This window comes from Pygoscelis adeliae, unplaced genomic scaffold (genome assembly GCF_000699105.1).
Source record: "Pygoscelis adeliae isolate BGI_AS28 unplaced genomic scaffold, ASM69910v1 Scaffold168, whole genome shotgun sequence".
NCBI lineage: Eukaryota > Metazoa > Chordata > Aves > Sphenisciformes > Spheniscidae > Pygoscelis > Pygoscelis adeliae.
In genome coordinates, this window is record NW_008825566.1 from 4,895,466 (window position 1) to 4,910,923 (window position 15,458).

The window sequence follows — 15,458 nt, forward strand, 5'->3', positions numbered from 1 at the left end:
GGGGGTGCGGGACGCGGTTTGGGTCTTCCAGCTTCACAGGGTGATGCGAAGGCAGCCTGTGCGGCGGGCGGGTGTGAAGGGTCGCATCTCTCCTTGCAGTGCGCGGCGTGGATCCCGGAGGCTGGAGCAGTACTCGACCTGCTGGAGAAGTGTCCCGAGCACCCGGAGAAGGGAGGTTTTCCCGTCGTAGTTTTTGAGGGGCTGGATGCCACGGGTAAGAGCAATGTGCGGTTGAAGAACCGCAGATGAGAAGCTGTTGGAAAGACCAGCCGCTATGCCTTTCGGCCAGGCGTAAGGCTTAACAATCGAAAAAAATGCTGGAAACCTGTGACAGATTTGAAAGAATTAGTAATTATAAATCCCAATCTGTCTTCTCTTACTTGTAAAGGATCAAACAGTCTATGCTAATTTTCATTTTCAGTGGATGAATTCCTTGTCTACGTAAATGACAGGATACAAAGAGTGGAGTATTGGAAATTAAATTTCTTGTGCAGATGATGAAACATACTTTTACCGGAGGGTTTTCAAATAGATGAATTAAAATAGTGGTAGTCGGGGAAACTGGCAGCGGTTTGTCTCGGAGGGAAATATTGGTTGTCTCTGAATAACTTTGTTTTCTGTGTTTTCAGTTAAAGAGAACTGAAAATGCCCTTTAAAACGAAAGTATTGGGCAACAGCATTGCAACATCCATATGAACTGTGACCTAGAAAAGTATTGTAAATGGACATATAGAGAAATTGCCATGCATTTAATGCATTTAAAGGAGTGAAGACAGAAGGCTGGCAAGAGGGAGGGGAAGACGGCCCTGAGAGTAGGAAGTGGAGTAATAATTCCTGGAACCAGACTCATAATCCACTGAAAACCTTATCACAAGATACTCAGGTTACATGGTCAGGTGTCAGAACACGTGCTCCAGGTGAACAGATAGGAGCATTTCTCAGTTTGTAAAACTCAGTTGTATCTGATACATAATATAACAAATGTTTCCTTCTGTAAATGAAATGCAGGCAAAACCACCGTAACCCAGTCTGTTAAGGATACCCTGAATGGCGTTCTGCTAAGGTCTCCACCCACTTGCATCAGCCAGTGGAGGACAATATTTGATGATGAGCCAGCACCCATTAAACGAGCATTTTATGCTGCGGGCAACTACATTCTTGCTTCAGAAATAGCGAAAGCATCCACTCAGGCACCTGTGATCATAGACAGGTTTGTATATTTAAGAAGTCCTCCTATATCAGTGCCATCATACAGTTGTCCAATGTTACAAGCAGAAGTTGTCAATGACAGTCTCTGGGTTTCGTCTTTTTTTCTTTTTTTTTGAATTTTTTTGCAAGTGCTACTTTGCAGGTAGTCAGATAAATATTCAATCTTCTAAAGTGTAGTACTTAGTATAACAGTAAGGTGGGGGACTTCTATCAGTGTAATACTCATGACTGGCTTTAGCACACATGAAAAGCATTACGTCTTGTGTTAGGAATAGTGGAGGCATGGACTGTGCAGCCTGAACCAAAGCAGGGCTCTGTGACAAACCTGAGGAGAGTGAGGGCTGCTGATCATGGCTATCTCCAAGAAGCATCTGAGATACGGGTGGATTAGAATGACCAAGTTTTAGGTAGACTTACTCTTTGAGGATGTAAAGCCAGAAATATGCTTCCCACTTTTTTGGTTTTGTTTATGTCATTTTTTGTTTTACTAACTGTGTAGGCAGCTTTCAGTATTACTGTTAATAAAGAAAGTCTAGATGCACTTTGAACCCCCTGGCTTGTTTCAGTAGATGTACTGTAACCTCCCCCCACAACACACATACACAGAAGTTGTTTGCATATGTGTGACTGCTTTTTTTAACCAGCCTCAAAAACACTGAAATATATAAAATACAGTGCCTTATAGTGGTAGGAACGTTAAATGCAAGTGAAAGGCGTAACCATTAATAAAGTCCGTCTTCATCCACATGTGGTTGAAGACTGCATGTTCTCTACCAAATCTGTTGCATGAAGTAGGATGGGAACCACAAAGAAGAGACTCTGCGTATTGGATTTGGACATATAATGCAACTCTTCTTTAGACCTCTTTCGTTATATGAGAAGACTTTTGAGTATCTGGAACACTCTTTGCCTAATGTGTAGCTTCTGCCATATGTTTTAATTAATAATTCACAGCAGTTCTGAATACTGCATTGAGTATTATCGCTCTGTTAAGAAAAAATGGATGGCGCAGAATTGTTCTTTACAGTTCCTTCAAAATCACATTGTCACCTTCCTAGTCATTATTGCACTTGTCATTATATTGACACCTGTCTCCTATATTACTGAAAAATTAGCGTCCTCTTTAAAATTTCTCTCTCCATTTTGTATTTTCCTGACAGATACTGGCACAGCACAGCTGCCTACACAATTGCCACTGAAATAAATGGCAAAGTCCAGGATCTTCCACCAGTTCATGATGAGGTGTATCAGTGGCCTGAGGATCTTCTTAAACCCGATCTTGTTCTTCTCCTGACTGTTGACCCTGAGGAGCGAGTCCGGAGACTTCAGCGTCGGGGGCTGGAGAAAACAAAGGAGGAAGCTGAGCTGGAAGCTAACAGTTTGTTTCGCCAAAGGTACACTTTAATGAGGAATAAGAGGATGGAGGCCATCTTGGCTCCTGTAGGATCTGTAGCAAAATGTCGCAAGGGTTCATGGCTGACGAGGGTAAATTCTGTCACTTCTGATTGAAAGTGTTTAAAAGCTGCAGGTGAAGAACTTCATTCTCCTGCAAAGGAGCTTTGAGTTAAAATACTTGTATTTTGCTACTTGCTGCTTTTATTGTAGCACCTTTCTTATTGTGGTCATGAAGGAGAGAGACCTAAAAGTTCCAGAACTGAGAAGCAAGACGTTGAAACGCACAGCTTCCCCACCAAAGTCTGGAACTGAGCTCCAGATTAAGAGAATAAAATTTATATCTCCTCTTGTAGATGTCTTTAGTTGTGCTAAGTGTCTCAGGTCCCAATATAGTCAATAAATTCAATGGAGCCTTCAAAGTGATTCAGCTCACCACCTGCTTGGAGCCCAGTGATCTAAGCATAAGTATCTAGAGCCATTTGACATGATCTGAGACATCTGCATCAGGCTGGCAGATGTGATGCAGAACCTGCAGGCCCTTTCTGGACCAGCAACTGGCAGCTAAATGAGAAAGTCCAGAGCGTCTCAAGCACAGAATCATAGAATCATTAAGGTTGGAAAAGACCTCTAAGATCATCGAGTCCAACTGTCGACCCAACACCACCATGCCCACTGAACCATATCCCTAAGCACCTCATCTCCATGCCTTTTAAATACTTCCAGGGATGGTGACTCAATCACTTCCCTGGGCAGCCTGGTCCAATGTTTAACCACTAGATACAGTACTAGATACATTTGCTTACCAACTGAATTGTACCCTAGGTATCCTACTTCAGGGTGCGCTGAATTGCTGTCTAGGCTCCGCCAAATGTATTGATTAGATCATCATTGTCTACAGTGGAAACTTAAATACCTAGTGCTCGTGTAGATACCTCCATATAGACACCTGAATGTAGGTGTCTGTATCTACAAATCACAAAGCTGAAATCTACCTCTAGGGTTTTAACATTTCTGGTGATGATATATACCTTTAAAATATCCATTGCTTAATTCTGACAGAAGCTGTGTGCGGACACACGGTTCATATAGGGGGACCTCCAGAGGGATGGGTGAGCCAAGGGAACATGCTGCCATTTAAGAATCTTTCATGTTTTAATTCTGTTACTTCTTATTCCCGTCAGAAAACCTTTGGTTATTTCTACCTGTTAATTATGTCAATCTGGATGTGAGAGCATTCAGAATCTTGCTTGATTCGTCTTACAACTTGTGGCCTGAATGTTTGGCATTATTAATTCTTGTGGGAACATAGAAAATAACATTCACATTCTCATTCACATCCTCATAGACTAAATATGGGAGAGTTCTGCATTGTGAGAAGGCTTATAGCCTAAGCGAGGAGGTTTGCATCCTGTATTTCATTCCGTTATGCATCTGGTTAGCAAAGCTGATGAGAGGAAAGGGTTAAACAATGTGTCAACTCTGTAATCCAGTTCTCCAGTGACTCAAAGCTGAGACCAGTCAGCGAGCACACCTACACAACACCATGCCATACAGTTCAGAGACACCTTAGCGGGCTCTGGATAAATTAATTCAGGTGTTAGAAGCAGGCTGTCCACTGTACTGCTGTACCAGACAGTATCCAGTGCTAAGCTGTAAAGAAAAAAATACTTTAATGCCATGCCATGTGAATATGGATAGAGCTCTGGGGATCAGTGTCAAGGAAACCATGTGCTTTGAGGTTCGCATTGTAATGGTTACTAATGGTTTATTGCTCTTTGCAGTAGATTTCATTCTGCAGTGCCAGCGCTTTCTTCCGAGACTGATGACATTTCATATCCCTGCAATTTGTAGTTTTGTTTCTCTTGTTTGGTTTTTAAATAGAGTTGAAGAGTCATACAGAAGGATGGTGAATCCTGCGTGCCAAGAGGTCGATGCCAGCCCCTCCAAGGAAGAGGTTCTCAAGACAGTGCTACAACTAATTAAAAACCACTGTGCTTTGTGAAAGCAACTTCTGTGTAATAGCACTTAAAAGATATTTTATTATTGTCCCTCTATTTTTGCTACCTAAAAATGCACTGTGATGTGTTTCGTCCCACAGAAGAATCTTCTCTTTCTTCTCTCGACAGTAATCTGGGCAGGTTATCTGTTTCACTATTGCCCGCTGGTACTTTTCTGTATAAGGCAAAATACCACTCCCACATTGTTCAGCGTTCTTAGCAAAGCCACAAACACACTACAGTCACGTACAAAGTACTTCAGAGTGCTCTCTGACACTGTGACATTTCAAGATGCTATCGTGTTGCATCTTCATCACCAGGAGAACCTGTTCCCGCATCCATTGTGCACCAGAACTCACTGGACTGCAGCAGGAGCATTAGGTGCCCAAGGAGAGGCTGAAATGTCATCCATCAGTAAAACAATACAATGATCATAGCATTGAGGAACAGAGAATCCAGTGGCCCAGTGCTGTTTACTGGAATAGAGGATGAGCAGCTGCTGCTGTGATGGGCATCCTGTAAAAAATGTGTCGTAAATGAGGGCCAATAAGCATCTAGTCTTCCAAGTAATAAAGTCCAAGCCTGTCAACATATGCAACTGAAATATCAATTCATTTCAGAGGGAAACAGGAGACTGCTGACATATTGGAAACAGAGACCTGAGAAGAACCCAAAATTAAAAATATTTGATAAATGATTGCTAAGATATTTTTCTACAAAACATTTTCTATATCCTATTAATAACTTTGTAAAATGAATTTGTGTTCTTTTGAGAGAATGAAATGAAAAACCACAGAGAATCTGAGCAGTGGGAGTGATTGTACCTCTTCACATCACCTTTTCTTTCTCGTGTGGGTTTTTGCACGTTGAATGTGAAAGCGGGCTACCATCAAGACTTGAGCTCTGCAAAGGCTTATTTTTATGTACATTAGTTTCACTATTGTTACTCCTAAGTGTAAAACTAAACATACGGATAAGCCTTTGTGGGGCCAGAAAAGAACTGCAGATCCAGAAAGAGCATAACTAAAATGTAAATTTGATTTAAAACACTATTTTTACTTACTTTCCTATGTTAAGCAAGTGCAATTATCAGTGAATCTGTCCTGTAAATAAAAATGTACTCAGTACAACTTGATGCCAAGTTCTTAGAAGTGTAGGTTTGTACTTAAAAGAGTGCTGGTAATATATATGCAACGAGTTGCATCAGACACTATTAATTACACACATGCAGTATATATTCATAGTCCATACTTTTCTTTAGCCCAAAGCTACTTAGGCAGACTAACAGAAGAGCAAAGCAAGGTAGACAGCAAACCAACATGTCCTTTTCTCAGGTCTTTGTTACAATTAAAAGTCTGCAGAAGGTTGTGTGCCACATGCAGGATGTTAATGTGCATCATCACGCCCATACTTCCCATTTCTGTGGCATTTTTGTCACATTTTTATCCGCAGTGTCTAAAAAGACTGCACTACTACTTTAATTTACCAGTGCTTTCAGTGTATAACAAATGTAGAGGTTTGCCAGTGGCTGCTGAAATGCAGCCAGGTCTGGGAGAGGAGCAAGAGCATCACCTGCTTCATGTGTTACAAACCGTTTTGCTAGGAAGTTTTATGGCCACAAGAGGTCAGGATATTAGTTTCAGTGGTTAAAAACCTGGAGCTCCAAATAATTCCATGCAAATTCAGAAACTTAGGCTATGTCTTGGTAGCTAAAACTGGTTTTCTGCAGCTTTGGAGTGAGGTTGTTGTGTAAGAGTGGGAGGTTAGCCCGTAACACAGCACTGGCCTGTGGCTTCCAGACTGTGCCACGCAGTCCCAAGCATGGTCAGCCCCTGGAGCGTCCCTGTTTACCTGTGGCCAACCCGTTTTGGAGGCCAGGTGTTTGCTAGCACAGACGAAGGCTGCTCTCTGTCAGGTAGTCATTGTCAGGGCAAAGGACATGCCAAAGCATATTTCTTTTATTGCTACCCCAGTAAATTTAGCAATTTGATAATTTACTGATTTACTAGTACAGACCTAGCTTTAGGACGTGATGCTGCAAAGATCCTGATACTACAGATTTCCGAGCATCTGGGGTGTTAGACCAGTAAAGTACACACACAGAAACTTAATATCAAGCTGCTCAATAGTTCTGTTAAAGTCAGTGAATCCAATCCTTACTGAACAATAAACACTATTTGTAAAGTTCGAGTGTTTCTTGAAGTACAAAACAATACTTCCATTTGCCCAAATTAAACTTTTTGTACTTTTTAGTTATTTTTAAAAATTCTCCAAGAGTTTTATATGAGAGAATTTTACAAGATATTTTATTTTATAGAACTCATCATAGTATTTCAAGCACCTTTTTTCTCATTTTTAATCTCATTCGCTTCCATTTTTTTGATCTAGAGGGGAATAGTTACTTAAATAAAATGGTATTCAGTTGCCTAAACATAGACATCCACAGCCAGTTAGTCTCCCTAAGGTATCTGAGATGTCTGTGTGGGGCTGCCAGATATGACACGAGATGTTTGGTTGAGCTGTTGATCTGTAGAGTGGCAGCTGGAGCGCTGCAGGGTTACCATATGGTGCCTAAAATGGCACTATTCACCCATTTAAGCAGTGAGAGGGTTAGAAAGCAAAAATGAAGCCTCTTTGGGCTGTGTCTGTATTAGCAGGTGGCCTGGAACAAGTAGGGCAGATCTGTAGCGCAGAAGAGCTGGTGCAGAGGACCCAGTGTGTGTGCCCTCCATGTATTTCAGACATTTATTTCAGACCAGCTCTAATCTGGTCACATGGGCTGGTCTCTCTGTAGCACAGTAAGTGTGCTTCTATACCAGATCTTTTGGTTTAGCTTTGTCTGGGTGGAGTCCAGTTCACAGACGCCAGGACTGTTCCACGACATGAAGCAAAGCGTGGTGAGGAGGGGTGGCCAGGAGGAACGCTTCAAGAAGTGTGTTCCTGGTCCAAGCTGAAATGCTAATGTGGATGTGTTACGTAGATGTAATGTAGAAGCAATATGTATCTCTTGGAAAGGTTTCCTTGCAGTCAAAACAGACTTTTGGTCTGGTTTCCTCAGTGTCCAGATTGAGGGCTCACCTGGAACATGCTACAGCTCCTTTTGGTCCATGTTGCCAGGTTTCCTGCAGGGGATAACCACAGGATGGGAGCAGGGAAAAGTGGATTTTGGTCTGTGCTTGGCCCCATCCTGCCATAGCATGGGGTGTAGCCATGGTGCTCATCCAGTGTTGGGAGTAGTAAGTGCTGCTGTCAGCCTGAGAGGTGAGGAAACCACTTGCAAGCAAATACCAAACTTCAGCAGTGAAATGTAAGGCTGGTATTCAGCCATTTCTGCCCCCTCCCCCCCCCAAAAAAAAAACAAACCCAAAACAACAAACGTAAAAGTTTGCAAGACAAAGACTAATTCCCCAAAGTCAGAGGCTAGACGATGACATGCGGGCTCTTTCAGAAGACATGAAATATCTATCTCCATTACAGATACAGTTTCATAATCATGATTTTTACCATTATTTTCTGTAGCGATAACAAGCAACTTTGCACACAAACTGATGGTTTATCAAGTAGGAGTTCACTGTGCTGAGTGCCTGGAAATAACACATGACACCTAGAGAGGCCGGTTCTCCACCAAGTTTTCTTCACTGTTCCACACTTTGTGTAATCTCCCCATAGCATTACTAGCTTCTAGAAATTTGCCTAAAAATGTGCATGCTGCCTCCACTATCAATTCCTGACAGTTTCAGAGGCAGGAGAGTCAGGACATTCCATGGGACTTTGATGGAAGGAAAAATGTCTCTCTTCAAGCTCAGGATAAACAAAGGCCCCAAAGAGTTTTCATTTTTATTTTTATTTTTATTTTCCTTTCTTCTCTTTTTTTTTTTAAGGAATGAATAATTGCTAGTTGTCTGTTAAAATTCATTAGCTTTTTCAGTCCCAGTTCCCCTATTTTCTTAATTTGAATATTTGAAGAAACACATAAGACTAAATTATTGCTGCAGGGGGCTGCACTGACTTTGATCTTTTAAATGGAAACCTATGTTCAATAAAACTAAATCAGCTCTTTTGTAAAGACAAAGATCATCACCCTCTGGCTTAATTTAACTAAACAGATGTAGGGTTTATGTAAATATGCAGTCATTGTAATGTGAAACAAAAGGTAGAATACCCTGCTATTAGTGTAAAAATGCATTCTGTGTCACCAGCTGGTCAGTCGTGACCTTTTATTCAGCCATAGAGACAGTGCATGTCATGTACTCCAAAGCAGGGGAAATATGGCAAAAAATGCTATGTCCGCAAACTCATTGCTTATGAAAAGAGCCAGCCAGATGAAGTCCCATTTTAAGCACGTGGCAGGTACAGAATGAGCTCCAGTGGGGTAATTTATATTTTCTGCTGCCCTCCCCCTCCCCGGGGCCAGCTGTACAGGTGAAAGGTTAGTGCAGTCTATGTACTTGCTTGGGCTTTCAGGTTTCTTTCGTGAAAGATGCTGTAATCAAGCAGGCACATCTTTTCTTGAGAGGACGGAAGCCACAACTTCTGCAGAGGGTTTAGACCACCTCCCACAGCTGTAAGTCTCCTGGGCCAGAGACTGAGGCTTTTGTTGGTGATACGAATACTCTCGTTGAGGATCATTTCCAAGTAAGTCTTCCTTGACTCTAGTGGTATCGGTCAGACTTGCATGAGGTTGGAGCGGTAAGTAACAATGCACCATGCTAATGAGTCTCATCTGCTGATGCAAGCAGATTTTTGTGTATTGACACACAGAAGATACTGTGCTGCTGCTGCCTCTGAAGTTTGGTCTGTATCCAGCTGCATGTACTCCTTGTTCCCAGCCTGTAAGCTTTCGGGGTGAATGCTCCAGTTCATGACTGCAGCTCCCAGAAACCTCCCTTTCCCTCCTGCAGTCCAAAGTGCTGGCAACACAAGCTTCAGACACCCCTGATACCCATCTTGCCCCTCCAGAAAAGAAATCCTCAACCATCTTAAGACTATTTTTAGTTTTCACTTCAAAATGGGATGCAATGCTTCTGTGTCAGGTTGGCAAAAATGTCTCTGTGCTAATATTTTCGTTTGAGTTTTCTCATGCTACAACAACATTTTACTGAAGCTGATTACCGAAGTATGTCTGTTCTCATAAAAGCTATATAGACATTCCTTAATAATGTAGTTCATGTATCATTTTTGCGTACTACATATGTGTATTGCCCAGATAACATGGGTTTTGCTCTGCTTTTGCATTTTCCACAAGCTTTGTTGGGTAAATGGAATATAGGCTATTTTAGTGAAGGGAAAGCACATGCAGTTAGCTTTTATCTAGCAGTTCCCAGCTTCTGAACTGCCGTTGGGTTTAACGGTGGCATTTGTGACCAGAGGCCTTTAACTGGGTCTGGCTCTGCTTCCCTGTAGCAGCACAGCTCCTCAGCTACCAGCAGCATTCCCATATGACTGTTGTAACGCAGCAAAGAGTTCAGCTCTAGAGTTCATCTACTTCACAATTACAGCTGCCTCCCTTGGAGGATGCATCATCTGTGCAACAAACTGCTCTCAAGGTACCGTAAAAAGCCTCTCCTTTTTCTGTGTGGGAGTTTCACTGAGCAGACAGCTAGGAAATGATCTGAATGTGGGCTCTGCATAGGAAATTAAAACTTATTTATCTGCAGCTGCAATTCAAAGGAAACACCTATACGTAGCATTGCCAGCGATCACCAAAAATAGATTCACTTGCTCAAAGTGTTTGATCTTAGGAAGAAATTGCTTGGCATTTCACAAAGGTTTTCCTATAAATCTGAATCTGTTGGGACAAAATCTGTTGCTCAGGTAACTCTCCAGAGACACTGGATCTACAGGGTGTTTTTTCAGGATGATTTCACAATATTCAGAAGGGACAGGGGTTGCTACCCTCATCTTCTTTTCCGAAGAAGTTCTTTGGGCTGTTCTTTTCAGGGCAAAACAAAAGAGCAGCTGCAGTACTGTCCTGGAGAAGGGGAGCAGAATGGTCTGCAGCCACTTGTACATGCAAATTCACTGGCCAGAACAGTCCCTGATGTCTACCCTGACCACAGAACCCTGGGACGCTGCATAGGGCTCAGAAGCCTGATCAAACAAAATTGCAGGAGGCTTCAGAAAGCCCCTTGGGGAGGGCAAAGGAAAACAAGAAAGTCTTCCAACACAAACAAAACAACCTGGGAACTGCTCCGAGTTTGCAGCCCACCAGGCAGAGGTGAGATCTGAGTCAGAGGGGAATCAGTGAGAGCTATGCTCAGCCCATGCCGTAATAAAGAATGAGACAGGAAAAATGGGGGATATTCAAACAAAAGGCAAGCTCAGAGGAATACACATTTCCCTCCTGAAAGGTCATGCCACAAAAAGCATAAAAAGCACAGTATTTTCCATACAAAATCAGCAATGGAAAAAAATGAAGAAATGCAAAGAATAGAGGCATTTCTGTTTCAAAATCTGATCATCTATGATAAAATCACGCTGATGCAAGATTGCAAGGATGCAAGAAAGCAAGGATGCTGGACTGGATGCACACCATCCTGAACTGTGCATATGTGTATGTGCACATGTGTGTGTGTATGTGTGTACATCCATGCTGGGGGAAGGCATAGGGAATTAAATCTGCCTCTGAATACATAGCTTAGTTATATTTCAGGAATTTTTTTTTTCAAATGCCTCCTGGAAATAAGAAAAACAAGTGTGGTGATTTCCTAATCTTTTCCCCACAGGGCTACAAGAGTAAGAATACTCTTATTCCCAAAGCAGTTTTAGCCTGACTCTTACCTGAGAAAAGAGACAAGGGATTGAACCTCTGAAGGCAGAATAAGGATCTGACTCCTGGTTATGTCTTCCTTTGTCAATTTTTTGTACAAAGGAAGAGCATTTCTGTCCCTGTGCTCTCAAGGTTGATGGGTGAGCCCTAGCCAGCCTTTTCACTGGAAGAGTACTGCCAAGGTGAGGTTGCACTCCTGGGTAGAGGCGAGTAATGCATTGGTAGGCAGGAGGATTTAATAGGGACCTTCTGCTCAGTCTTCCCACTTTGATACTTTTGGAGACCTTTAAGCTGTGTGTCACTGCTGTAAAGAGTTCCTTGAGCAAAGTCTACACTCTGCATGTAAAACACAGGTACCTCATTCAGACTTCTGACTTCAACTTTGGCCGACAGATAGCAAAAAAATGATGTGTTGATCAATTTTTGGAAAACATCAGCAATAGGGATGGGAAGAGTGTTCTGGATATGATTAAAACTCTTAAACCAAACCTAACAGGCTAGGAAACTGCTCAAGAAGCTTCTGAAGCTCAACTTGTCTGTACATATCCCTCTCACTGCCTTCACCCGGGACTACAAACGCTGAAGCAATGAGAAATCTTGCTTTCAGAGGGGTCTGTATCAATAAAATCACAGCAGGCTTGAAATCTTTGTGGGAGGCTTGTTCTCACCATTGTTTCACCTCTCTGTTTGAGGGTTTGTTTTTGTTTTGTTCTCTTCCTCAGCAGCTGTACTTACTGAAAGAGAAATGAATATATTATAGATGGTGTTGGTTCATATCCCGCAGGAAAAATTGTAGAGGTGAGTGATTTTAGCATTTCCCATTGCCAGGTTAAGGAGCAGAAAATAACAGCAGAATTGGAGGTACTGACATAAGGAGGGATAAAGAGATGACCAGTGTGAAGGAGGAGTTCAAAGATTTCTGTAATCAAGCTCTTTGTTCTAGTTCCCACCCTACAGAGAAACAGCTTTATAGTAAATGTCAAACCTTGCTTTACTTTGGTTTACAGCATCGGGGACAAAATAGGCAGGAACATACTAGCACACTGCAGGAGAAAAGCAAGTAATGTCCTTTGCTTCCAGCCATGCCAGTGGTACGGCCAGTTGTAATAGGGAAAGCCCTGAATCCGGTTTCAGTAGATCAAGCACAGCTGGGGCATCAATAAACCTGTGGTTTGCTTTTGTCTCCTGGGATTTGTGTCGTGTTAATGTTGCATGCACAGCCTGTGGAGCTGGGGTAAGTCACAGAAGTCTGGATCTGGGTCTGAACTCCTTCAGAGGTCACGGCTGCTTCGGCTGGGAATTTTGGGTTAGGCCCACTACGGATTATCACTCTGAGCTCTGATACTCTTTCTCAGTGTGGAATTAACAGGATCCACATGGTGGCTTTGGAATCTAATATTCAGATGTGGAGAGGCCTGGGCACTAAGCTCCTGGTCTTTAACAGGAGGTGTGCACATGCTGAGGCTCAGGATAGCAGGTCCTGCTTGTTGGTCAGCGGTGAGAAAGCATCTCACCCTGTTTCAGGCAGTTGAAGAGGTTTACAGCCTCAAGATATACTCATTTTCAAGTGCTTCAATAAGAAGAATCAAATATTCGAAGCAATGGAGTTGTATGGGAAGTGTTTAAAGGACTTTTAGAAGACCTCCCTGTCCTCATAATCTGGGGCATGGAAGGAACAGCATTTCTTTTAGACAAATATATCTTATTTCTTCTGTCAAATGTTTTCTTTTGTAGGGACTGTCTGCCCATCCCAGACAGAAACAGGGATCTTGGATTGCATGCTTTTTCCATCACCGGCTGTCTGCCAGCATGCATGACCTATTGATGTCCCTGGTGATCTGTGCAGAGACTCGTGCAGAAAGGAGCGCTGCCTCTTGCCGTTAAGATCCTCTTTTTTGACCTTTGGAAAAAGGATTTTTAGTGTGAATTTCGGGAGTGAATTTTGCCCAGGGCAGGCTCCTGAACTGTGAAATCCTCCCCTTGCAGGACCACAGGGGCCCGAAGGGAGATGCAGGGAGCTAGGCTGGGGGAGACAGGGAGGTGGGGAGGGAGGGTAGAGCCCCAGCGACCCAAGGGAGGTGACTCTGGTTTTTGGCAGGCTCCCTCAGAGATCTACAGACCCTGGGGCTTTATCTGCAGGGTGGCCAACATCTGACAAAACAATCCTCTGGAAGCCTCGTTGAGGGAACCTTGCAGACTTTCCTGCCGCTTGCCCAGATTTCCCCACACAGGGAGCGGATCTGGCACGGGCGATGTGAGCAGTCTGATTTTAAAACGCACCGTGCCATAAATTCCATCGAAGGGGGAAGCACTGCGGATCAGACAGCAGGCTCCGACCCACCCGCCTTGCTCCATTTGCGTGCCTAAATCTGTCGCGATGCCAGTTCCTTTTCTTTTAAGTTTCTTTTCTTTTACTCCTTCTGTTAATCCAGTGTATCAGGCACGCTCGTGCATAAAGGGAAATCTGCAGCACATTAGATTAATGCTGCCTCTTCTGAAGTTACTTCTTTGCAATTGTTCCGCAAGCCATCTTTTAGAGTCGGTGTATGGATAATACAGAGCCACGAGAGGGAGCGAGAGTACTAACTAAGGCAATTTGGGATTTAAGAGGGGGTTATACCGCTGGATAAGCACAGTCAGCTTTAGAGTGATAGAAACACATAAAACATAAAGAGAGCTGGAAGAACAGGGGGATTTAGCTCAGAAGGTATGCGATTGTATTAAAAGGTGGAAAACCAAAAGACAGTTTAAAGCCATTTTGATACGTGATAGGCGTTTTTTTTTCAATTCTTGATTTCTTTGTATAGAGAACACTGGCTAAGCTGCCTAAGCTGCTGAACGGCATAAAGGTGTAGCTTTTTAAACCTAGCTTTTACATGTACCTTTCTACTGTCCCTCTAAGAGAAAGGGAAAAGGGCAATATTAAATAAGGTGATTAATATGACCCTCAGTTGCCCAGAATTTAAACACAATAATTCATCTTTACAACAGCACTGCTGAAGCAAGGTTTGCCTTTTCTGTCACTGCTCTTTTGTGTGGCTGTGAGCAAATCATCCAAACCCAGATCCTCAGGGATAATTAAGTAACTAATACTCAGAAAAAATGCAGAACTGAAGTACCTAAATAATACTGTAGTCCTATTTCCCCTCTGCCCCATTTGCTCTATATGTCTGAAATGAATGCGTTATAACATCTTCCCCTCACAGAGAAGCTGAACATGCTCAAATACACTAAAGAGCGTACAAAGATTATATGTCGTAGGTACCTGGGGCTCAGGGGCTTTGATTGTTACAACTAGCATAAAATAACTGGATTTTTTTAACGATGCTATTTTTTGTTCAAGTGCATTCTGGGCTGGTTTTCCATGCAGCCATGCAGAAGGGGTGCCGCTGAGGCTACAAGCCAGGTATTCTGATGAAAAAGTCAAGATCCCCAGAGCGCTGCAGCGACACACGTATGGCTTTGATGTGGCTTGCTATTACAGACCTGTCTTTTGTGTCTCCCGAGTTTTATCAGTTTGCTTTATTGTAATGGGTTCATTCAGGCTGCAATAATTAAGGGCGTGTCAGATCTTTCCATAATACAATCTTATTTTTCAATGAGCTATAAAATTTCACTCTTGGCTGCAACTTGACATATGTAGTTGAGAACCTGCTGCTTTTAAAGCATTTTTAAATGCCTTGAAGCATTCTTTGAACCAAATTGGGCCATTAAGAAAAAGGGGACTGCACTCCATAATATGCTGGTTCTAAAAACCTCTTTCAAGTCAGTAGGAATTCCTCACCCTCCTTCTCCTGATATATTTCAGGCCACAAATAATGGCAGGAGTCATATGAATTACTGGTGTTAAAGATATTACAAAATTTCATTGTGGAGGTAACATGTTACCTCCAGAGTTAAGGTTGTATTGAGTTTTGATTTTAAAGTAGGGGAAAAATTTACTGTTGAAAAATTGGTTGCAGTGCCTCAAAAGTTACATGTACCGTGTAAGTCCATGCCTTATAAGTAGTGGTATTTATGGTGAAAGCTGCCTGAAACATGTCCTTTTAAGACTCCATTTTTAGTTTCTCATAACTTTGCCAATCTTT

General features: G+C 42.6%; 1 protein-coding gene across 1 annotated transcript in view; it reads left to right on the forward strand.

Moving 5' to 3' along the window:
- The window catches only part of CMPK2 (cytidine monophosphate (UMP-CMP) kinase 2, mitochondrial), a 14,684-nt gene extending 9,968 nt beyond the window's left edge, over positions 1-4,716 (forward strand). The window contains exons 2-5 of the mRNA XM_009332516.1: positions 32-214; positions 1,009-1,210; positions 2,370-2,603; positions 4,486-4,716. Of these exons, the coding sequence (XP_009330791.1) occupies positions 32-214; positions 1,009-1,210; positions 2,370-2,603; positions 4,486-4,606 (740 nt within the window). The 3' untranslated portion in view covers positions 4,607-4,716. The remainder of the gene's footprint in view (positions 1-31; positions 215-1,008; positions 1,211-2,369; positions 2,604-4,485) is intronic.
- The last annotated feature ends 10,742 nt before the right edge of the window (positions 4,717-15,458 follow it).